Source organism: Mixia osmundae, assembly GCF_000708205.1.
Source record: "Mixia osmundae IAM 14324 unplaced genomic scaffold scaffold_11, whole genome shotgun sequence".
NCBI lineage: Eukaryota > Fungi > Basidiomycota > Mixiomycetes > Mixiales > Mixiaceae > Mixia > Mixia osmundae.
The window spans coordinates 389,118-409,628 of NW_014575553.1; the positions used below are offsets into that span (position 1 = coordinate 389,118).

The 20,511-nt window shown below is 55.7% G+C and overlaps 10 protein-coding genes across 10 annotated transcripts; 6 read left to right on the plus strand and 4 right to left on the minus strand.

Annotated features, from left to right (window-relative positions):
• Nucleotides 1–195: 195 nt before the first annotated feature.
• L969DRAFT_218938 (uncharacterized protein) lies at nucleotides 196–1,314 on the plus strand. Its single transcript, XM_014710254.1, has 2 exons — nucleotides 196–770; nucleotides 819–1,314. The coding sequence occupies exons 1-2, from the start codon at nucleotides 344–346 to the stop codon at nucleotides 1,277–1,279; spliced, it is 888 nt and encodes a 295-aa protein (XP_014565740.1). The 5' UTR covers nucleotides 196–343; the 3' UTR covers nucleotides 1,280–1,314.
• Nucleotides 1,289–2,355, minus strand: L969DRAFT_90250 (uncharacterized protein). Its single transcript, XM_014710255.1, has one exon. The coding sequence runs from the start codon at nucleotides 1,952–1,954 to the stop codon at nucleotides 1,349–1,351; it is 606 nt and encodes a 201-aa protein (XP_014565741.1). The 5' UTR covers nucleotides 1,955–2,355; the 3' UTR covers nucleotides 1,289–1,348.
• A 1,354-nt stretch (nucleotides 2,356–3,709) lies between these two features.
• L969DRAFT_96739 (uncharacterized protein) lies at nucleotides 3,710–5,150 on the plus strand (the record flags this gene model as incomplete). Its single annotated transcript, XM_014710256.1, has 7 exons — nucleotides 3,710–4,019; nucleotides 4,070–4,123; nucleotides 4,178–4,283; nucleotides 4,519–4,773; nucleotides 4,829–4,895; nucleotides 4,954–5,012; nucleotides 5,066–5,150. The coding sequence occupies 7 exons, from the start codon at nucleotides 3,710–3,712 to the stop codon at nucleotides 5,148–5,150; spliced, it is 936 nt and encodes a 311-aa protein (XP_014565742.1).
• A 258-nt stretch (nucleotides 5,151–5,408) lies between these two features.
• On the plus strand, nucleotides 5,409–8,219 carry L969DRAFT_96740 (uncharacterized protein; the record flags this gene model as incomplete). Its single annotated transcript, XM_014710257.1, has 12 exons — nucleotides 5,409–5,445; nucleotides 5,496–5,715; nucleotides 5,774–5,915; nucleotides 5,973–6,041; nucleotides 6,098–6,268; nucleotides 6,321–6,484; nucleotides 6,532–6,673; nucleotides 6,724–6,921; nucleotides 6,968–6,972; nucleotides 7,027–7,318; nucleotides 7,371–7,631; nucleotides 7,680–8,219. The coding sequence occupies 12 exons, from the start codon at nucleotides 5,409–5,411 to the stop codon at nucleotides 8,217–8,219; spliced, it is 2,241 nt and encodes a 746-aa protein (XP_014565743.1).
• A 55-nt stretch (nucleotides 8,220–8,274) lies between these two features.
• L969DRAFT_19716 (uncharacterized protein) lies at nucleotides 8,275–9,407 on the minus strand (the record flags this gene model as incomplete). The annotated part of the gene is made up of 3 exons (XM_014710068.1): nucleotides 8,275–8,692; nucleotides 8,742–8,946; nucleotides 8,996–9,407. 3 exons carry the CDS (start codon nucleotides 9,405–9,407, stop codon nucleotides 8,275–8,277), a joined length of 1,035 nt encoding a protein of 344 aa, XP_014565554.1.
• Nucleotides 9,408–9,490: 83 nt separating this feature from the next.
• L969DRAFT_90260 (uncharacterized protein) lies at nucleotides 9,491–11,265 on the plus strand. Its single transcript, XM_014710258.1, has 3 exons — nucleotides 9,491–9,727; nucleotides 9,782–11,178; nucleotides 11,230–11,265. The coding sequence occupies exons 1-3, from the start codon at nucleotides 9,592–9,594 to the stop codon at nucleotides 11,254–11,256; spliced, it is 1,560 nt and encodes a 519-aa protein (XP_014565744.1). The 5' UTR covers nucleotides 9,491–9,591; the 3' UTR covers nucleotides 11,257–11,265.
• A 27-nt stretch (nucleotides 11,266–11,292) lies between these two features.
• L969DRAFT_105430 (uncharacterized protein) lies at nucleotides 11,293–12,674 on the minus strand. The gene is made up of 2 exons (XM_014710259.1): nucleotides 12,035–12,674; nucleotides 11,293–11,979 (listed from the first exon to the last, which is right to left on the minus strand). The coding sequence occupies exons 1-2, from the start codon at nucleotides 12,620–12,622 to the stop codon at nucleotides 11,365–11,367; spliced, it is 1,203 nt and encodes a 400-aa protein (XP_014565745.1). The 5' UTR covers nucleotides 12,623–12,674; the 3' UTR covers nucleotides 11,293–11,364.
• A 39-nt stretch (nucleotides 12,675–12,713) lies between these two features.
• On the plus strand, nucleotides 12,714–14,269 carry L969DRAFT_96744 (uncharacterized protein; the record flags this gene model as incomplete). Its single annotated transcript, XM_014710260.1, has 6 exons — nucleotides 12,714–12,820; nucleotides 12,877–12,972; nucleotides 13,031–13,172; nucleotides 13,228–13,472; nucleotides 13,527–13,697; nucleotides 13,753–14,269. The coding sequence occupies 6 exons, from the start codon at nucleotides 12,714–12,716 to the stop codon at nucleotides 14,267–14,269; spliced, it is 1,278 nt and encodes a 425-aa protein (XP_014565746.1).
• A 473-nt stretch (nucleotides 14,270–14,742) lies between these two features.
• On the minus strand, nucleotides 14,743–18,786 carry L969DRAFT_66553 (uncharacterized protein). The gene is made up of 3 exons (XM_014710261.1): nucleotides 18,645–18,786; nucleotides 18,203–18,584; nucleotides 14,743–18,144 (listed from the first exon to the last, which is right to left on the minus strand). Exons 2-3 carry the CDS (start codon nucleotides 18,540–18,542, stop codon nucleotides 14,801–14,803), a joined length of 3,684 nt encoding a protein of 1,227 aa, XP_014565747.1. The 5' UTR covers nucleotides 18,543–18,584; nucleotides 18,645–18,786; the 3' UTR covers nucleotides 14,743–14,800.
• On the plus strand, nucleotides 18,476–20,500 carry L969DRAFT_96746 (uncharacterized protein; the record flags this gene model as incomplete). Its single annotated transcript, XM_014710262.1, has 5 exons — nucleotides 18,476–18,587; nucleotides 18,648–18,796; nucleotides 18,860–18,943; nucleotides 18,997–19,067; nucleotides 19,129–20,500. 5 exons carry the CDS (start codon nucleotides 18,476–18,478, stop codon nucleotides 20,498–20,500), a joined length of 1,788 nt encoding a protein of 595 aa, XP_014565748.1.
• Between the last annotated feature and the right edge of the window lie 11 nt (nucleotides 20,501–20,511).

The window sequence follows — 20,511 nt, forward strand, 5'->3', positions numbered from 1 at the left end:
GCGTCATCGCGGCATGTCATCTGTCGAATGCAACGGCTCTCCTTGATCAGCCCGTGAGGGAAATTGGCGTTACATGCCGCGCGACCTTTGCATCCGCTTGCGCTGTTCCGTACGCGCCTTAGCTGTCTACCGTACAATAAAGTCTGCTGGCCATAGCCTAATCGCGGCTTCGCAAGTATGGCGGCAGACTCCTGCAATCTAAGGCTAATCCGCTCTCAAGTCGGACGCGTCGCAAACTGGCCTGCCTCACCGTCGCTTGTTTGGGTGACTTCGACGCGTGAACGCCATACTGCCGAAATGGCACAAGAATGTCGCTTCATCCCTCATCGCTTGATCCTGCGAAATGGCAGACAGTGTCACTGTACAGGACCTCAAAGACAGACTTGCAGATCTTGAAGCCCTTGCTGCGGTTCCGAACATCTCACGCCAAGGCAAAGTCACTACAATCTTTCGTATGCCTAGCGTGCCACAAGTCCTCAACACTCTCGCTCCTCCCGCTTTCCAGACACTCGAAGACCTTCTGCCCACTAGCAGAAGGGCATACTCGGACAAGCTGCGGGCAGCCTTCCCGGCAGACATCATGCAACGTCTGAGATCATTCGATGTCGAGCTCGATCCGACGATGCGCCTCGCCAATATCACTAGGCTCAATCCAGAGCTCGCCTCCTCAGACGAATGGGTCACATCTGAGCTGGCGGAAATGATGCAGCAGCACATCGCCCGTACCGACGGCTACCTTAATCTCGCGAGCCTGCTAAAGAAAGCACACCGTACGTACACCGATCCTGCGATGCTAAGCCCCTGACAGGACATCGCAGTTGTGCGCTATCGCTTCGCTCAGCTCAGCAGCTTCATCCTATCTCATCCCTGGACGTCCTTCGACAATGAATCGGATGTCTACGAGCTTTGGCGCAAGCTGACTTTCTCTCAGCTGATCGATATGCTGCCTCTCAACAAACTTGGCTTCACGCTCCCTTCATGGACTCATAAGTTCATAAAGCGCAAAACGAGTGACTACCTGCATATTACGCACCTGGCGCTCGCCAATTTCAATGAGGCATTCGTTCGCGACGAAACAGACATCTGTTCGCAACTCGAGCACGTGGCAGCCTGGATCCATGCAGCACACCTTGATAGTCCGGACGGTCGTATCCGCTGTCTACATCTAGGCTGCCCCTTTCGCTCAAATCGTTCGCGACAGCTGGGACTATGCAGCTGGCACGACACACTCGACGCACGTCTGCAGCTCGGCGTCGGAGTCAGGCCTCGTATCTTGTAGCTCCATTCTTGTAGTTCAATGCATCAATCCCGCAACGGAAGTCATGTATCATTGTCGCGTGCACACAACCTAGAAACTGTCTGAGAGCAACGTCTGCACAACACTGACCTGCAGGAGGCGTTCTTGGGAAATGCCGTCACTGGCATGACGATCCCGTCGAGACAGCACGTTCTCGTGCCTTTGGTAAGGGCAAATGCATAGTTGTTGCAACGTTGAGAAGGCGTTGCGAGTCAACCAAGTTCGGTCGGCTGCTGCTATTTCGCATTTGCCGTGCATGCTCGAGCCAACTTGCATACCGTTCGGTAAATTGGGTCTGGCACTCCTTTGCCGTGAGTCTGCCGCAGCGAGCCATCGAAGCTGGAAGCTCAAGCCAGCAGGCGCGATCTTCAAGCAGAGACAGTCGATGTTGCCTTGCTCGAGAGCTATCGTCCAGTCTGCTAATCCGCGCTGAATGCCATCAATAACAGCTTGAGAACTTGCTAGCTCTCCGCCTGAAGCCGAGTTGTGGGCTGACAGCTTTTGGTCAGTGCTTTGTCTGCAAGGATCGCGCGTGAAGTTCTGCGATGCTGAGCTTTCCTCGAAGCATGTAGCGAGGATGAGTAGCGATTGTAGACGGATGCTGTCACGCCGACGTTTAGCGCAGCAGTGCAAAGAGAGAGGCCAAGAGCAGCTCATCTGAGCAGTGAGCGGCGCTGTAGCCCACTTGCGCGGCCTTCCACAAGCGTTGCCTTATCGAGGACATGGGCGGCATGGTCGCCCGCTCACCAGATGAAGGACCTCAAAAGCGACAATGTATCGCTCGAGGCTCGTCTCTTGACTTGGTTGCGACAGGCCGAGCGCTGCTGATCGAAAGCGTCCTGCACCTTTGCATATGGCCCGCTCTTCTGCCGAATGCAGTCTTGCTTGGAAGGTTCAAGGCTTGTTGTAGACACGGAATGTGAGCGGGTACAGACGGACACGCAGCGCGAAAACGCAACACCAGACATTGAGAAACAGAAAGGATTGCATCGGCGACAACAAGGCCGCGCATCGAATCAAGTCGAAAGAGTATGGCTGCGGCCGCACAGCAGGCACGATGGGCGGCTCGTCACGAGGCGCTCCTCGTGAAGCGCGACAGTCAACAATTTGACATTCGTAGTCCCGGGGCATTATCTTTAATATCTTTAGACGCGTGTGTCGGATTGATTTGTAAGATTACGTTACCTAACGTAATGTGCACTAGCTAAGAATTACATGATCCTTTGCTGTCTGGCGAACATATATAAGCAANCTCTCGAACGCTCTGACCCATCGTTGGTCTCCNCCTATCCTCCGAAAACTGCTCCACTCTTGGAAGAAGCCGAGAAAAGAGAAAGATGGCTGGAGAGGATCCCTTCTGATGACAGTCTGGCTCAAGGATAGCAGACGGGCTGTCAAAGGATGGGACTGGTGAGCCGGGAAGNAGCGATCTCGCAATGAGACCCAACTTGGCGAGCGAGCGCTCTTCCCAATCGTGCGACCCAGGTCAGTCTTCGCTCGCTCTCGATGGAATGTGCTAATTCTTGGCCCTGCTCTGCAGGTGCATTGTCCTGACTTGGCCAACGCTCGCTGTTGTTGTAACCGATGCAGTACTCTCCTGCTACTCGCTATGCCCTTGCACTCAAGTCGCATGTCTCATACATTTANTNGCACTCGCTTCCTTTACAGTCCCTGTTATTACACCTGGTTGTTGCGAGGCAAGCCAGGCTGAGCCAGAATGCCAGACACGTGCGAGGACACAGCACAGGCTTGTGCAAGAGTGCATTGATAACTAGCCAATCTCGATAGCCTTCAAGGTCTATAGATTCGACCGTGCGTGCGGCAAGGATCAGTCCAGAAGTCAGCAAGCACTTGCATATGGTCTGTGGCAGCCAGATCAGATGCATCTGCAGCATTGGGTCCAGATACTTATCGCATCGCTGACTCATCTGTCTGTGTGCCACATCTAGACGTTGCCTTGTTGAACGGAAGCATCATGGCGTCATCAGATCTTGCCGGAAATGCATGTCTTTGGCCATGACAGCCCCTCTATCGGCGTGCGTCAAGTTGTCACAGCGTCTTATCGGCGATCGAAGTCGACACGTTCGAAGCCCCTATTACCCCATTGCTGTCGTCAGCGCGGGTCCTTTCTGCGTAAGCACGATGTCAGACATGCTCTCGAAAGTTCTGATCACTCTGCTCGTCATTCTGCGACCACTCGCGACGGCTTCGCCTTTCGTCTCGTTCAGCAGGAGCGAATTGACCAGCCCGATTGGGGCCGTGATTCGGAGACAGACCCTTGAGCGTGAGTCGCCTGATGAACGGATGTGCGAGCTCACTGTCGCCAAGCAGTATGGGCCACGGGCACTTGCACTCAGCGCTGGACGACGATCCGACGTAGCTCCCTTACGGCCACTGTGGCATATGATGAACATGAACGCCCAAGCTATCACTTCGTCCGTCTCGCTCGGGCTGAGCTCTTTTGCTTATGCTGACGATCACGCAGTACTCGCGTCTGTCGTGCACATTGCTTGGCGAGTCAGGCTGATGACGTATGGTTCAGCCGGCAACGTGATCACGGTCAAGTTGATCGATTGGCTCGTGCATACGGACAACTCGAATCATGGTCGATTCGAGATCGAAGCACGCGAGGATGGCACATCGCAATCGAACTGGTCCGCACTTGCGCAAGTATGCTGCACGCCTACATACACTGTGCGCATCGAACTAGGGTACGAGCATGGCAAGTTCTTTCCAGAACTCACCGCGCGTCGTGTTGATGACGACGGCTAGCTTTTTTCGAGGCACCAGAGTGGGATCGTGATCTCACTCGTGCTTGCATGCCCTGTGCGCCTTTCGCGTGCTCGGCTCGGTCGGGAGCTGACGCAGATGACGGGCTAGTGTCGGCGAGCGATCCCGAGCCGTCTTGCAAGACGTTTGTGCTGCCTGCAACGGAGCACTGCACACTTGCGATGAGTACCGTCGAAGAGCTCACAGAGGCTGGTTCGTAAGCCATGCATATGGTCAATGATGAGCCTCAGACCTCGTGAACTTGATCATGATCGAGGAATGCACATGAATGCATGCCCGCAAGCGTACACGTCACAAGTGTACAAGCGCACGCTGTAATGTTCTGAACCTCGTCCTTCGGCCATCGTCGGGACGCTCAAGATGGATCACGGAGGAATGGATCACAGCATGCCGATGAAGTGCTCCATGCACATGCTCTGGAACACGGACAGCACGGGCATCTGTCTGATCCATCCCTCTCTCATCATCACATCTCGAACGAGTCTGTTCTTCTGGTTCCTCATCCTCGTCTTCGCCGGCGTAGCATACGAATACCTGCGGCTCATCACGCAACGCTACGATCAAGATTTGCTCGCTCGCTTGTCGGCAGAAGGAGCGCACAGGCGAGATCGATTGGGAGTACCTGGCAATGGGAGACGAGCAACAAGTCCGCTACTGGGTCAGCCTTCTGACGATGCAAGTAGCTCGTGAGCACCTGAACTGACTGTGTGAGCGCTCCGTTCTCATGCTACCAGGTCAAAGGACGATCATCCCGTACAATGCTCAGATCGCTCGCTCGGCGCTCTATGTGGCCAATGTGGCCGTCTCGGTAGGGCGATCTTATTGCCGAACGAAGGATGACGCACGCTGACTGGGCTGTGCTGCAGTTCGCTCTTATGCTGCTCGTCATGACATACAACAGCTACGTCATCGCGGCCGTCTTGATGTTGGCCAACGCAATACTCTCCCCTGCGTGCTAGCGCTGACGCAGATCCACAGAGGCGCTTTTGTCGGCCATTTGATCTTCCAGCGCGATCTCACGCTCAGCAACGACGGCACAGGCAAAGGCATGGCTTGTCATTAGCGCTCCGAGGCGAATTGCGAAGCTATCATGCAGCCCACAGCCGAGTACGCACGTCCGATGATGTGCTCGCTGTATGCATGCACGTGATACGTTGCTTGTAACATGTTGTATGGTTCGCTTGCAGAAGATCGTCGGGGAAAGATCTGCGTCCCTTTTGAATTGCCACGCGCAGATTGGCAGAGAGACGCGCCTCGACGTGACCGACGAGCTTGCGCTTGGCGAGCGCTCCTTGCCCGCATGACCAGCTAGTCCGCACACATGGACGGCTACCAGAAGCTCGACAAGGTCGGGTCAGGTAGGCTGCTCGCTCTGAGCTTCGACTGAAAGCTGATCGAGCTCTTGCAGGCACGTACGGCGTCGTTTTCCGGGCGATCCACAAGGCGACAGACACCGTCGTCGCACTGAAGCGCATCAAGCTCAACGAATGCCCAGAAGACGGAGGCGAAGATGGCGTACCTTCCACAGCGATGCGGGAGATCTCTGCCCTACGCGAAGTCAGTCTCTTAGCCGAGGAGGCGAAAGCCGACGGTCGCATACCGCCGGCTGGCTCGGAGAACATTGTCAAGTCCGTCATTGGCTGGCTCAGGTCAGTGGTGACACTCATGCTCCGCTGCTTGGGACAGGTTGCTCGACATCATACATGAAGAAGCACGACTCATACTCGTCTTTGAGTATCTCGACATGGATCTCAGAAAGTATATGCAGACCGCTGGCGGCTACGGTCCGCCCATCAACGAGGCGGGTCAGTATGACGATCATCGCGATGTCAGCAGCCGCGCAGCTCGCTTTTGCGACAGCTAATGCCTACGCTTGCCTGCGCAGGTCATGGCATTGTTTGCACGCGGTCCGGAGCGATTGACCAGTCGTGGCCTGAGAAAGAATCTCGTCAAGGTCCGTGTCGAGATCACTGCAGACGAACTGCGACTTGTGCTTAGCTCGTGGAGCAGACGCTCGCGTTTCAACTCGTCAATGGCGTGCAATTCTTACACGCGCGGCGGATCACTCATCGCGATCTGAAGCCCGCCAATCTGCTCATCGATAAGCAAGGTCGCCTCAAGATCGCAGATTTTGGCCTAGCGAGGACGTTTGGCTACCATACGCACACATACACGCACGAGGTCAGTCTCAGCACGTGCGACTGCGTAGGACCTTTACAAAAGCCATGAGCAGATCATCACACTTTGGTACCGACCGCCGGAGGTCCTGCTCGGTACGCGATACTATGGCACTGCCGTCGACGTCTGGAGCATCGGCGCTATTGTGGCCGAGATGGCTGCAGGCGCACCTCTCATGGCAGGCGATTCTGAGATCTCGCAAATCTTCAGACAATTCCAGTTAGTCTGCACAAGCAGCGTGTGTATACGCACTGACAACCATACAGATTGTTGGGCACGCCGGACGAGCAAAGCTGGCCAGGTCTGAAGGACCTGCCTGAGATGAAGAAGACATTCCCTCAATGGCGACCGCAAGATCTCAGCAAACTGCTCGTCCATCTGCCGCCAGCAGGCGTCGAGATGATCGCTGTGTGTTGCTTGTGCACAAGTGTGATGCGCGATAGCTGACCTCTCTGCAGGGTATGACGCGCTTCGACCCCGGTGAGAGGTTATCAGCGCGAGAAGCGCTACAGCACGCATACTTTCGAGACGAGGCTCTGTCGCCCGCCGTACCCAATGCGGCCATGCAACACATCAATCTCAATGCAACCACATACGATCATTCGGGGCAATCGACCATCAAGCCACCACGGGTAGCACAATTGATGGCCTCGCCCGTCTTCTGATACACCTAAAAACTGAACAACGAGAGCATTCTTAGAGAACTCGTCTGTGTGTACTATGCATTTCCTCCTGTGACACGCTGATAATTGCGTCTGAAGTTTGCCAACAACGCGTCGAAGCTACCCTCGACTTCGCGTATACGCTCACACCATGTTCCCAGATTTGATCCTCCTCTCACACACTTACACTCAGATGACGTTGCAACGATTCAGCAGCGACAGCGACTCCATCACGCTGGCTTACTTGGCCTCTCACTCGCAACAGCATCAGTTTCTTGATACGAGTACAATCTCTTCAGCATCCAGCTCGTCACTGGGCCCCCTGAGTCAAGCTTCGACTGACTCATTCGGTAGCTCAACCAAGGAGAACAATCCCCGCAAGAGATGGAAGGTCCGCATGAGGTGATGGCCTCACCCCGATGAATGCTGAACGAGAGCAACAGAGTGTGTTGACAAGTCTCGTTCGACCCCTCTCGCCTACTCGCCCATCCTCTCCACCTCATCTTTCGTCCAGCCTGAAGACGAAGCTAGTCAAGACACTGAAGCGCAAGACACCCGATCGCAGCAGTAGCAAAGCCCGCAAACGCCCTCAGATCAGCAGCCCGATTCTCATCGAGAGCTCGCTCGTCTCAAAACGCAGGAGCAGTCTTGCCTACATGGTCACGACCTGCCCGGATCTTGTTCAGGGCTTCTGTCTCGATCCGGTACGCTCGTTACCAGTGGTCTGTCGCTCGAGCTAATGTGATGACAAGGTGCCTGAACGTGTCTCGTCTCTCATGCCCATCTTGACACTAGCTGCACCGGGAAGGCCGTCCTTGATCGAACAAGGCGGTCAGGAAGAGTCGATCTTCGTGCATTGTGAGACCACCTCCTCTGTCGCCTCACCCGTCAAGCCCGCACGAACCACTTCACTCGCACTAGCAGCGCAAGTCACGGATTCGCGACCATCGAAGCGAGCAAGACACTCTATCGTCTCTACTCTGCTCACGTCTGTCGCATATCTGCAACGCAGAGATTCTGGCGCCATACTAGCAACAGCAGACGATTTTGCGATCTGCGAAGCGTTCCTTGCGCGTGCTTCCATTGCGCGTCAGTCTCGCTTGAGACTCATCGAGAGCAGTGATGTCAGAAGCGCGACGTGCTCCTCTGGGCATGCATCGATCTACTCACTCTCGAGCTACGGCGACGATCATGCGGATGTGGCCTTTCATCAGTGTCTGCAGGCGTTTATCGAGGCAGGTCACGAAGATGCAGATACTTCTCGCCAATCGACTACCGGCCTAGCGTATTAGCTGTGGCAGCAAGCAGTGCCAGAGTCGCAGCTGAACAAGCTCCTTTGGCGCTCTTCTATGCAGTCACAGCATCGTTGGTCTTGACCGGCAGATTTGTCCAGTCGATCTGTCCCTCGGAACCGTGACGGGCATTGAGCCATTCGTTCGCTTTCTTGAAATGGCCGTTGCCCAGAAAGCCTTTGTGAGCGCTGAGTGGCGAAGGATGAGCGCTGGTGAGAATCAAGTGCTTCTTTCGGTCGAGTCGTGCCACTCGTTTCGCTGCCCAAGCTCCCCAAGCCATAAAGACGACACCTCCTCCGACCCCCTTTGCTGTGTCTGGCAATGCCGCTCCCCCGTACTTATCCACGAGCGAGATGACGGCGTCCGTGAAGGTTTCCCAGCCTTGCTTGGCATGACTGCCTGCTTCGTTCGCGCGTACAGTCAAAGAAGTATTGAGCAGCAGGACGCCCGACTTTGCCCATGCTTCCAGATTGCTGTACAAGACTGTCAGCAGGAGCTCACAGTCACAACATTGTGGTTCACCCATGTTTGGGCGCTTTGAAGTCTGTGTATTCCTGTTGCAGCTCGCTGTACATGTTCTTCAAACTGGCGGGAACTGCTAGACCAGGTCGGACGCTGAAACACAGACCGTGCGCATTGCCAGGCTGATGATACGGATCCTGACCGATGATCACCACACGGACCTTTGTCAAGGGTGTATGTCTTGACCAGGCATACACGTCGGGAGCTGTAAGCAGATAAGTCTTGTTCAAGTCGCGCTAGATTCGATGACTTACCAGGCGGAAAGATTTTGGTTTGCTGTACGTTTGCCTGCCTGAGACCTTCCCGCCAGAGAAAGCGCTTCAGTGTGAGGAAGTAAGGCTTCTTGATCTCCGGTGCGAGCACTTTGAGCCAAGTAGAGCCCAAAGTGGTCATTTCAAGATCGAGTAGATCGCGCTCGCATGGGTCACCCGTGGTGCTCAACTTGGCCAGGAAAGCTTGCTGATCGAATTTGACAGCATCGTAAGCTTCTAGTCGAGTAAGTGCAGGCGCGCTGGAGGCTGAGATCACGCTCGACACGGTCGTGGAGACGGCGCCGTTCGAATCGCTTGTTTCTACCGTCTCGGTGACTTTGACCTTCTTTGCCGGTGGCTTGAACATGGCATCGAGAGTGAGCTGACGCTTGCCATCCTTGGCAGGCGAGCTCATGACTGGTCGTTGTCGATGCCTTGAAGCTGAGAGGGTCGTTTATCAAATCTCGTGACCGCGTCGCGTTCGAATGACAAAACGTTGCTGGCCGCCAAACAACTCGCGAGCATTGTACGTACAAGCAGCAATCGGGATGGAATATGTCACTCAAGTCACGCCGCCGACTGTGGTGCCGCCAAGCAAGATGTCCAGAATACCGCCAAGGATTGCCGGCAAGGAGGATATCGCGCCTGCCGGACAGCGACCGCAGCCGAGTCTGCACAAAGCCAAGAGCAACGTTCAGCTTGCCACGCACCGGACGCCGCTGCAAGAGAATAGTAGTAAGTCTGAGTGGTCAGAGTGTGCTCGCTCGACTGAGCAATGTGGTCCGACAGACGCCCGACACGAGCGAGCAATGTCAAATGAAGGCTTCATTAGCGCAGGATCAGACACAGAGGCGAGCGCACTTTCGCTGGGACCACGCATGAAGAAGCTCAGTCCAGCACCGTGGGACATGGACAAACAAGCCGCGGGAGCGCCTTCGAGCAAGCTACTCGCATCCCCGTTTTCCGCTGGCAAGCCAAAAGCGCGTCACACAGGTCTCAAAGCGATCCTCACAAAGTCTGACGATGGCCACTCGCAAGATGACACGACGAATTGCTCCACTCCTAAGTCACCATCCGCAAAATCTGTCAAGTCGTCTCGCAGTAGGAAGAATTCGATGGCAAGTTTGAGCGATGCGGGCCATTCGCACCTCACGACATGTGCCGATGCTCCGCCGGTACCCCTCCTCAGAGAAAGCAAGTACGTCTCACCTTCAGGTGCACGGCCAGAAGACAAGAGCCTCTCGCCATTTTTCGCGCCAACTGCCAGCCCGACACCTTCAGCAGCTGTGTCGCATCGCACCATCAGCGAGCCACCCTCGCCTGCGCCGCTGCCAAGTCCATCGCTGCAGCCCGCGCCCTTGCCTGCCTATGAGATGCCAAGTTCGCCCATCGGAAGCGTCATGCCGAGCACGACACAGACTGTGCCGACATTCAAGCTCATCTCGCTGCATGACGCTCAAGCGCTCGCAAGGGACAAGGCCGCTGCTGCCGTAGCTGCACGCAAAGCAGCTAACCCAGACTGGGACGACGCCGCGCCTCTAGACGCGTTCTCGGGAGATGAGAACGCCATCACGAGGGGCTCAGCGCCTAGTAAGGCTACAAAAGCACACCGAAAGACTGGCTTCTTGGGTATGTTCAAATCCAAGGCAGATGAAGATGACATCTCTTCGTGGCCCAAACTCAATATCAACTCGCCACCATCGCCCAAGCCATTCCCAGAGCTCGCCTTGCCTGCCATCAGCGAGCCGGTCTCTCAATCCCCTGCGCAACTCAGCCCGCCCGTTCTGCTTTCGCCCGGCGGCACGACCTCGCTTGAACCGCCCAGCTTGACCTTGCGTCCCGTGTCGATGTTCTCAGCCAGCACATCATTCGGTCTGTATCTGGACGAGAACAGAGCGGATGGTATAGCAGAAGAGAGCGAATTGCCTTCGCCTGCTCTATCGGGTCAGGACGAGCTGTTACCTTCGCCTTCTACTGCCGCCTCTTCGCTGGGTCCCTCTTCAATCCAATCATTTGAAGTAAAGAAGCCGTCAAGTTCGACCGACCCGGCCGTCATGGCTCTGTACGAGCAGATCCTCAAGGCTCGCAGCTCCTGGCGAAGTCAGATGAAGGTACTCGAGACGCAAGTTGACAGTCTCACGACCGAAGTCACGCGTCTCCGTCAAGAGAAATCATCACCGCAACTCGTACGCCCTTTCCGCCCGTTCAGCAGCTTTGTGCTGATTTCGGAAGGACAGTGCAAACACTGTCATGCTGATTTATAAGTCATACACGAGGGAAAGACTTTGCTTGTAATGCTAGAGGTCGTAAGGTATCATGCATCGTGTACAACCGGCTCTTGTGAGATACATACAATAAGGTTCGAGTGGGGATTACGAAGACTCCATACCGCCAATGACATCGTCTGCAAAGGCGACCTCGGAAATCCGCCGCCTGAGTTCTGGCTTGGCCGCTATGCCAGTCGATTCGGCAGTGTCGTCCGACAGCCCGTCATTTTTCGATCTGCGCAGAATCGATACTGGCTGCGACGACGTTGTCGATCCGGAGCGTGAGGATCGGACGGAGCCATTGAGGGAGGGCGATGCGTCGTATGCTTGTGAAAAGTCGCTCGCTTGGCCGGGTACAGCAGGAGTCGGTGGAAGCGGATTGCGCATGCGCGCCAGGCTGATCGGCGTGGGCGAAAGAGCATCAGAATCGCTTTGCTCTTCGTCCGAGGTGGTCGTCTCGAGCGGCAGAGGCAAGCGAGTTTTGGGCCCGCTGGGAGAGCGATAAGGCGCAGATAGGAGCGAGTTGTGCCCTCGTCTCCTTTGTGCGCTCGTTCGGGATACTCCACGGCCAAAGGTGAGGCTGTCCCGCGCGTCTTGCTCGAGGGTATCGGATCGGTTGGATACGTAGTCGCCGACGGTGCCATTGCTGAGTCCCGCGATCAGTCCTACGAGCAGGCCGACGCATGCTCCGGATGCGAAGAAGACGACGAGCGGACGGAACTGTGGTAGCCACTCGAGATCAGTCACAAGATTGCCTGAGCAGAAGTGGACTGACGCGATAGAAGAGCCCGATTGCAAATGCGCTCGGCTTGAAGACGCCGAGCCAGAAGGGAACGAGTAACGGTGTGGTGACGAGTCTGATGAGCGACCAGGACCATGCCAGGCAGAAGATCGTGACCGAATAGACGATGGACACGCAGAATGGCAGGATGACGCGCCAGGTTATCCTGAGAGGATGATGGAGAAAGAGCGAGAAGAGGGCCTTGACGGCATTGACGAGGTTGCGTATGTTTGCAGGCGATCTCTTTGGCTTTGCCGGCTTGGTGGCCGTCCTGTTCTCTGTCGAAGTGGGTACTCCAGAGGGCGTGGCTCGCGGCAGGTATATATGGGCTGTCGTCGTCTCAAGTACGACGTGAGTGGCACCCTCGTGATCAGCCTCATGGGTCTCATTTTTCGTGCTGCCATTGTTGGTCCGTGTTGCGGACTGTGCGGGCGGCAAGGCTGCTAGAGAGGACGAAGGAGGAGCACGGTCTTGTATCGCTCCTGGCATGTACTCCTTCAGTCTGTTCCTCATCGCATTCTGCCCTGTGGCTCGTGTGACACATGCCGCAAGGAGAAGAGTGAGCAGCCATGGCTGCTTCATCCTCCCTGGCCTGACGAAGTGCTTGTTGATCGCTGACCGTCGCTGATGTCACGGAGACGCGTCTCTCTCTTCCGCCAGCGGCTGTTCGCTGATGAGCGAGGCACCCCTGCCGGCGAGACAGCTCGTCAAATATGTCGCACGGTGCTTCTACACCGGCTATCCAGTCGTCATCCTCGACTTTCTCACCCAGCAGCCCGTGTATGTCAGACATCCTCCGCCGACGATCTGCATTGACCTCAGCAAACGTGCAACAGCATCAAGGACGAAGATCTGGCGGCTCTGCTGGGCGTCACCAGGAGCGAGATGGTCAAGCATATGTCCAAGCTGCTCGGCCAGCGGTTGGCATGCGCGTACGCATTGAAGTTGACAGCTGCGAGCGTCATGTTGGTCTGATGCTCGTTTACTCAGCTATGCACGCAACGAGGTCAGGCCAGGTGGACTAAAGGCAGTCGAGCGTACATACTACTTCATCGATTACAAACTCTTCATTGATGTCGTCAAGCTGCGTCTCTACAAGATCGGCCAGCGCATCACTGCCATCTCAGGCAATGTCAGTTTCCTGCGCCGTGCTCAACGAAAAGGCAGCGATGAACTTGTCTGAACAGGCTATCGAATCGCAAGGATGGTACTGTCCTCGCTGTAAAGCGAATTACAAGATTGAGGATGCAGGCGATCTGTTGTCCTATTCTGGCCAGATGATCTGCACTGTCACCGGCTGCGAGACCCAAGTCATCGACAATGGCAGTGCAGAGGAGAACAAGAAGCATCAGAAGACACAAGCGAGATTGCAGGCTCAGACTGCTGTCATACAAGACTGGTTGAGAAAGACAGACACCATGACTTTGCCTGCGTGAGCCTTGGCAAATTTCTCAGATGGCGCAGGAACCTGACGCTGGTCGCCCAGCTTCGATGTGGCCAACTGGCTCGCCATCAATATGCCTGTCAGAGGCTCTGCCAGCGAGCTGCCAGATGCGCAAGGCGGCGCGCAAGCCTCTGAGATCAGGATCGAAATGGGTGCAGCCGGCTTGAATGCCGCGCAAAAGGCTGCTCTCGCAGCTGCCGAAGAACTCAAAGCGTACATGTCTCCTGTATCTGACATCTTGATCTTTTGCGCTGATGCGTATATGCAGACAACAAAACGCGTTGCCGGTCTGGATAGCAGAATCGACTGTTGCCGGCCTGGACGCTACTGCGCAATCAGCGGCCTCAACTTCAGAGAATGCTCTCGCCTCGCCCACTTCTCCTCTGAAGTCTCCCGAGGGCAAGCAAGACGCAAAACCTGCCGCGGATGCAGAATACGAAGCCTACTATGCTCGTATGCAAGCTAGAGATAGCTCAAACACGATGCAGTCGCCAGATGTGGCTTCGCCCACGAGATCAGCGCAGAGCAGCATTGCTTATGGCAAGCGGCCTCTCTTCGATGCGCCGGACGCAGCAGACGCAAAGCGGTCAAGAATTGAGGAAGAGGAGGAAGACAGCGATTCGGATGCACCGCCCGAGGAGACCGACCATGCAGATTCTCTAATGGTCGTGGTCGACGGCGAGGAGCATCCGTTTCAAACGGTAGTAGACTCGCAAGCTTTGCAAGACGCGATGAGGCCAGACGAATACGACGCCTTCATGGAGATCTATGCGTCCCAAAGCTAATCCCAAGGCTGCAGTGAGTGGACTGTTGTCACACTGTAATACATTCAACAAGCAAGTGACTGCAAGTGTATCATTTGTACATTGCTGCGTCTGATCGCCTTTGACCGATCGGTTGACCAAAGGATGCTTTTTGCCTCGGCTTGCCCGGCGTCTTCGGCAATGACCAGATGAGTGGCTCTGCGTGTCGTTGCTTCGATGCCCATGCGAGCGCAACATCCCGCTTCGATCTTGCCGCCTGAGCTTGGAGGAATTCGGGACCTCGGGAGCGATGACGAGGCACAGGTCGTTTGTAGAGCGTGTCATTGACTGGCAGGGGAACGTCATCCGGCAAGGTCGCTTCGCGTTGCATGCTGTCGCCATTGGCAAACAGAGTCCTGTTTGTAAGACGAAGCGAATCGTAGATGTCCAAGCTCTCGCCAGATGGTATCGGAACGGGCTGCGAGGGTGTGACGCAGTCCATATTAACCTCTTTCCTGAAGACGTGATCGACGTCGACCGCCGAGAAGAATGCGCAAGACTGTTGAAGAAGCCTTAGTCAAGATTACGGAGTAACAACGTCTGGCTTACTTGGGGCAGATCGTCCATCTCGAGCTTATAGCTGAACATGGATCTTGTCCAGAGATTCGCAATCTGTAGAGCCAAGCTAGCTCGATACTTGTCCTCGTCCTTGACAAGGTATCTGATTTCGTCGTGTACCGAGATCATATAGCGCGCAGCAATGTCGAAGCGACGCGTGAGATATTCCATGGCGACGATGAGCAGGTGCAAGTAGTCAACACCGCTCGATTGGACTGCCCAATTGACGCGCGAAGGCATAAAGTCCTCGCCTGCTTCTGATTTTGCAGTCTTGGGCAGATTTGACTTTGACAGCGCTTTCGTAACGCCGCAGCCAAGTGCAGGGGTACGCGGATCATCACTCATTGCGATTTCCTCGAGTTTGTTGAACAGAAAGCTCTCGGTGCCGCCGAACCAGAAGCGACGGTCGAATGCGTCTTTGCGGTACGTATTGATGCCTTTTGTGGAGACGTACAGCTGCTTTGCGAGTGCGGTAGCGGCCTCTTTCGTCTGTGTGGGATTCGATTTTGTCAAGAGCTGTACAGCGTGTCGCACGCCGGCTCCATAAATACGCGAATAATTGAATACCTTGGCATCGTCTCGCGAGATGCCCAGAATGGAAGCGGTCTTTGAGTGTAAGTCCGTGCCTTCCGACTTTGTGCCTTCGAGGGTCATCCATCCTATTGCCGTAGCGCCATGAACACCGAATTGAGCATCCCCCATGACGCTGCTAATCCAGAGCTCTTCCGAATCGACATCTGCGCCGACGATGGAGTAGCCCGGAGGTGCTTTGACCATCGCTTTAAGCTCTGAGCCCAATCGGTTCTTCTTCGCATTCGACGCTGCTAGCCAGGTTTTCTCTACAGCACGACGCGTGACTGTACCCATTGTGACGACTTGAGGGAGTATCATACCAAGCCTGACGTCGGCGCTTGTCGGGGAAGAGGTATCCGAGTCTCGCCACACGACGAATTGCTGAACAATACGATCTCGTGCGCTGACCCAGTAGCTACATTGTGCGTTCATGTCGAGCGCCTCTTTGGCGACTGGATACTCCGAGCTGAGGATGCCCTGCTCAAAGGCAGGCATGAAAGGTTTGCTGAGCGGACTGCCCACATTGGCATCCTCGCCATCTTTATGCGGCAGCTTGTAGTATTGCGCGTCAGAATCGAAAGACAGGTTGGCATCGGCGAGATTGGTGAACTTGAGCGGCTTGCGCTCTGATGCCGAGCTAGCCGACACTTCGCTTAAAGAGACCCGATAAGTCCAGCCATGTTCGCGCGAATGCACGAGCGGGTAGCCTTCCCATCGAAGCTTGAGCAACAGAGGCGACACTCGCGTTCTGACGGACAGATCGAGTCCTTTGCCGATCTTGTCCAGGTCCCAGAACCATTTTGGCCAGATCAGATCCGCGGCATCTGGTTCGTCGAGTGCTGCTTCTGCGATGTCTGCTTCGTTTGTGTCTGCACAGGCTCGTTCGCCGGCTCTGTCGAAGCGAGACCCGGTGGGTAGCTCTACTTCAACCTCGTCCCAATCGAGTTGCCTGAGCCAGGAATCGGCCTTCGCTTTGCTCCGAGGCATCTCCTGCAGTGCGGCTAGGGCAAGCTCTGTCAATCTGGACTGCAGCAATGCTGCGACGTCTGCGTTGTCACTCTTTGGTGCAACGATGTATGCTAACAATTCGGCGTTTGGCGAAGCGAGCTTGCCAGATTCGAAGAGTTTCTTGGTGGAAGGAGCGATGATCGTCCGAATCTTCCCAGTGGACTTGAAGAAGTAGAGACCTGAGCTGCTATCTGAGTCGGGCTCGACCCGCCTCTCACAAGTCGTGTCGAGCTCAAATTGCGAAGCTTTATCGTCGGACACGTGGAACAGCCAGCCATGAGCCTTGGAATGTCTCACGGGATAGCCCCGCCAAGACAGATTGAGCAAGAGGGCAGCCTGTGTGCTGTTGTGCTCTATCGTGATAGCGTCGCCGTCGCTGCCCAAGCAAGCGGCAAACCATTTCGGCAAGACAGTGAGACCATTATCTGGCTTCAGATCGGCGGCGGCTTTTGATCTACGGGCTCGCTTATTGCCTGGCAGCCTGCGAGCGCGTTTCGGAGACCAATCGAGTTGCTTGAGCCAAGGATCCTGTTCGTAGACTGGCCGACCACTCTCATCTTCCTTGAAGATGAGTCGCCGGGCTTCTTGAGCGAGCATGCGCAAGCGCTCCTGTACGGCCTCCGAGAGCTCCCTGAACTTGCTGTCTGCTCTTTCGATGAATTCGGGCCAGCTCTGATCGACGGGCAGGAAAGGATTGCCCATATTGAGCATGCCTGCAAAGCTGACCGGGTTGGGGCATGTTTGACGGAAGGCAGGCAGGACAATAGCATAGACACGGTGGGTTGTCGCCACATCGGTCGCACAGTAGGTCATGAGCTCCTGGAAGTGATCGACGACTTGTTCGCGCGAGTAATGCTCGAAACAGTCTCGTGGCCGTTTGTCGACTTCGAGGCCCAAATGGAGCTTGGCAACGTCGGCCAATGAGCTGAGGGAGCTGACATCTTGCCATGCTCTGTCCATACCTGCATCGAATGAAGCCGGCTCGTCTGATGCGGCGGCGGCTTTGGCAATCTTGGCTTTGCGATAGGCCATCCAGGCCATTCTCTGCGGTGACGAGAGACCATAGACGGCGACGTGGAGTGACATGGTGTCCACGAATCGCGTCTTTGTTCTCTCGAGACTGTATTCCTCCCGAAGGCGAGCACGATCGTAGCTCACTGCGTGGCCGACAATGACACGCTCGCGATCGCTGGGCATGGGGACGAGCTGCTCCATATCTTCGGTCTGTCCGAGCAGCCAGGGAGAAGCCCAGCTGTACCAGTGCCTCTCGGATGCAGCAGCAGCGATGACAGCATACGGGCTGATCTTGTAGAGCGTCTCTACATCAAAGACGATTGCGTCATCGGATGGAGCCAGGACGGATTCCCATGAGCCATCCCTGTTATAGCGTGTCCAGCCTGGCTCCATGGCCCACTCGACAGGCTGCTCGGGCAGGGTGACATTGAGGGCAAAGTGTTCGGACAGGCTGAGGTAAGGCTGGGCAGAAGCGAGTCCGAGCCGCCAGAAATGTTCATCGATGTTGCTGCCTTGTAGCTTGGGCAGGATGAAGTCGGTCTCCGGTATCGGCTTGCTCACCGTCTTGGCCAGTCCGTGAGCGGCGAGATGCTGCTTGGAGATGTCGAGCGCCCTCAGATCTGGCAAGGGGAACTTGGCTCCCTTGAAGACCTGCCGGTGGAGACTCCGCGAGAGTAGCTGGACAGAGACTTCATTGCGAGGCACTGCAGCGCTTGCCAGCGCATCAGACGACTGGACGCATCCGATGGAGCTTGTGCCGACCTGAGTGAACCTCAAGTGGCTCTGAGTCTGGATGATGGGAGGGGGCATGAGAGGCCAGGGCTCTGTTGCTTGTCCATGCACGAGCAGCATGCTTCGAGTGCCGTGATCGAAGCATGGCCGTCGATCGGGGCCTACTGCTTCCTACTCGACTTGACTGGTCTCCCTCCTCGGCCGGCACATCTTGCTCGCTTTGGCTTGTCCAGCGACTGCGACAACTTCCTCGCGGCCGACTGCCAAAAATTGTCGACTGGCCGTCACCGGTGTCGTCGAAAGATGGCCAAAGATCCAGCCAGCAAGGCGAGCAAGCCCCGTGCGAAGGACAAGGACGGGCCAGTGGCATCGACGTCCAAGACGAAAGCGAAGCAAGACAAGGGAACAACAGCAGGCAAGCTCATGCTGGCCCGTTGACTCACGCGAGAGGCGGACTGACTTTGATGAGGTTCAGGCGAGTCGGGCGATGGCGCAAGCTCGGTCAAGAAGGGCAAGAAGAAGCGGACGGACGATGCTGACGCTGAAAAGGCCGAGAAACCGACGACGATGCGACTGAGCAAGGCTGAAAATGCGGTCTATGTTCACCTCCTGGAGGCAGCCAAGGTCGGTCCTGGGGAGCATCAGGCCAGTGTATCTGCATACTGATCCTGTCGGCTGTTGCAACAGTCTGTCAAAGTGGACGTGCTCGAAGAAGCCCTCAATCTCGAGCGCACGCAGCTCACGGCTATCCTCAATAAGCTATCCGACGTGGTACGTGATCGTGCGCTCTTTGCCTGCGCCAGCTGATCTTGGAGAACGATCAGAACCTCACAGAGTATACCCAAGTCGGCAAGCACCTCTGCGTACTCGCCCGCTCGCGACAGGAAGCAAAGACGTACGCCGAGCGCTCTCGTCATTTTCGTGCAGCTGACACGTTATGTTGACGGACACGACAGTCGTGCGAGTATGCCTGTCGAGAACAAGCTCGTCTACGACACCATTCGAGCTGCCGGCAACGTCGGCATCTGGACCAAGACCCTCAAGACAAAGACCAATTTGCATCAGACGGTCATCAGTCGCGTCCTCAAGCAGCTCGAAAAGGACAAGCAAGTCAAATGCGTCAAGTCCGTCAAGACGCCCACGCGGAGGATCTACATGCTCGCAGAGCTCACGCCTTCTGCCGAGTTGAGCGGAGGACCCTGGTTCCACGATAACGAGCTCGATCTCGATTTCATCAACATGCTCTGCATGACAGTACTCAATCTGATCAGAAACGCAACCTGGCCCAAGGCCAAAAAGGGAGACAGTGGCGCCCTTCTACCCGCTAGTCACACGCCGCTGCTACCCAGCGTCTGGCAACTCCTTCAGGAGATCCAGCAACTCCGGATCGTCAACCAGCCTCTCACTGCAGACAACCTAGCAGAGATCCTCGACATCCTCGTGCTTGACAGAGAGATCGAGAAGATCAGAGTCGCTCACTTGCCGACCGAATGGATCGACGCTCTCGAGAGCGATAAGCCCAAGGGTAGACCCATCTACAGGGAGAGCTCGCCGGAATCGAGCGACATTGATGCAGATACCGACATTGACGGGAGCGATGACGACAAGCCCTTCCAGGCAAATGGGAACGGCAAGAACAAACGCGCTCGCAAGGATTCTCCTGGCACTGCAGCGCCAGCCCTCAAACGACCACGAATCGGATCCCCCCCGCTGGAGGAGGCTGGTGAGGAGGACGCAAAGCCGATCGATGGCCTCGTCTCGTTCAAGCGGTGCGGTGACACCGTCATACCGCCGACCAACGAACCCTACAATGTCTACCGAGCCCTTCGGCATAGCACGCCCAATCCATATAAAGCCCTGATGTACAAAAGTGACGAACGCAAGGTCGCTCAGATCAAGTTGACAGACCTCGAGAACCCCACAGACATCTTTGGGCTCAAGATGGGCTTGACCGAGCTCCCCTGCACAACTTGTCCGGTCAGGAAGCAGTGCAACAATCGCGGGCGACCGCAAGTCTACGCTCCATCGCCCAATGCACCTTCTGCTCAAGTCATGGAAATGTATCAGAGGTCGCAGCTGCAATCGAGCATCGCCAAGGGTACGGACGACTTGATCAAGATGAGAGTCCCGGGTTCGAGTACGAAGTCGCGCCTCGATCCTGCTGCGAAATACAGAGCTTCGCTCTCACACAACCCGGTATCAACTGTCAATCCGAGAGGTTGTATCCACCTGAACAAGTGGCTCGAGATTGGCTACGAGAAGTACCTCGAAACGATCAAGGACGAAGACGACGAAGAAGAGGAGGAGGAGGCGCAGGAGGGCGTCTAGCATGACGAACC

Excerpts from the sequence above, each read along its gene's own strand:
- L969DRAFT_90260 (XM_014710258.1), top strand. The coding sequence starts at position 9,592 with ATGTCCAGAATACCGCCAAGGATTGCCGGCAAGGAGGATATCGCGCCT. Across the intron at positions 9,728-9,781 it reads GCCGCTGCAAGAGAATAGTA|ACGCCCGACACGAGCGAGCA; the intron begins GTAAGTCTGAGT and ends GTGGTCCGACAG. Across the intron at positions 11,179-11,229 it reads AGAAATCATCACCGCAACTC|TGCAAACACTGTCATGCTGA; the intron begins GTACGCCCTTTC and ends TCGGAAGGACAG.
- L969DRAFT_218938 (XM_014710254.1), top strand. The coding sequence starts at position 344 with ATGGCAGACAGTGTCACTGTACAGGACCTCAAAGACAGACTTGCAGAT. Across the intron at positions 771-818 it reads CCTGCTAAAGAAAGCACACC|TTGTGCGCTATCGCTTCGCT; the intron begins GTACGTACACCG and ends AGGACATCGCAG.
- L969DRAFT_90250 (XM_014710255.1), bottom strand. The coding sequence starts at position 1,954 with ATGAGCTGCTCTTGGCCTCTCTCTTTGCACTGCTGCGCTAAACGTCGG.
- L969DRAFT_105430 (XM_014710259.1), bottom strand. The coding sequence starts at position 12,622 with ATGAAGCAGCCATGGCTGCTCACTCTTCTCCTTGCGGCATGTGTCACA. Across the intron at positions 11,980-12,034 it reads CAATCGGGCTCTTCTATCGC|TTCCGTCCGCTCGTCGTCTT; the intron begins GTCAGTCCACTT and ends TGGCTACCACAG.
- L969DRAFT_66553 (XM_014710261.1), bottom strand. The coding sequence starts at position 18,542 with ATGCCACTGGCCCGTCCTTGTCCTTCGCACGGGGCTTGCTCGCCTTGC. Across the intron at positions 18,145-18,202 it reads GCCACTTGAGGTTCACTCAG|TGCCTCGCAATGAAGTCTCT; the intron begins GTCGGCACAAGC and ends CAAGCGCTGCAG.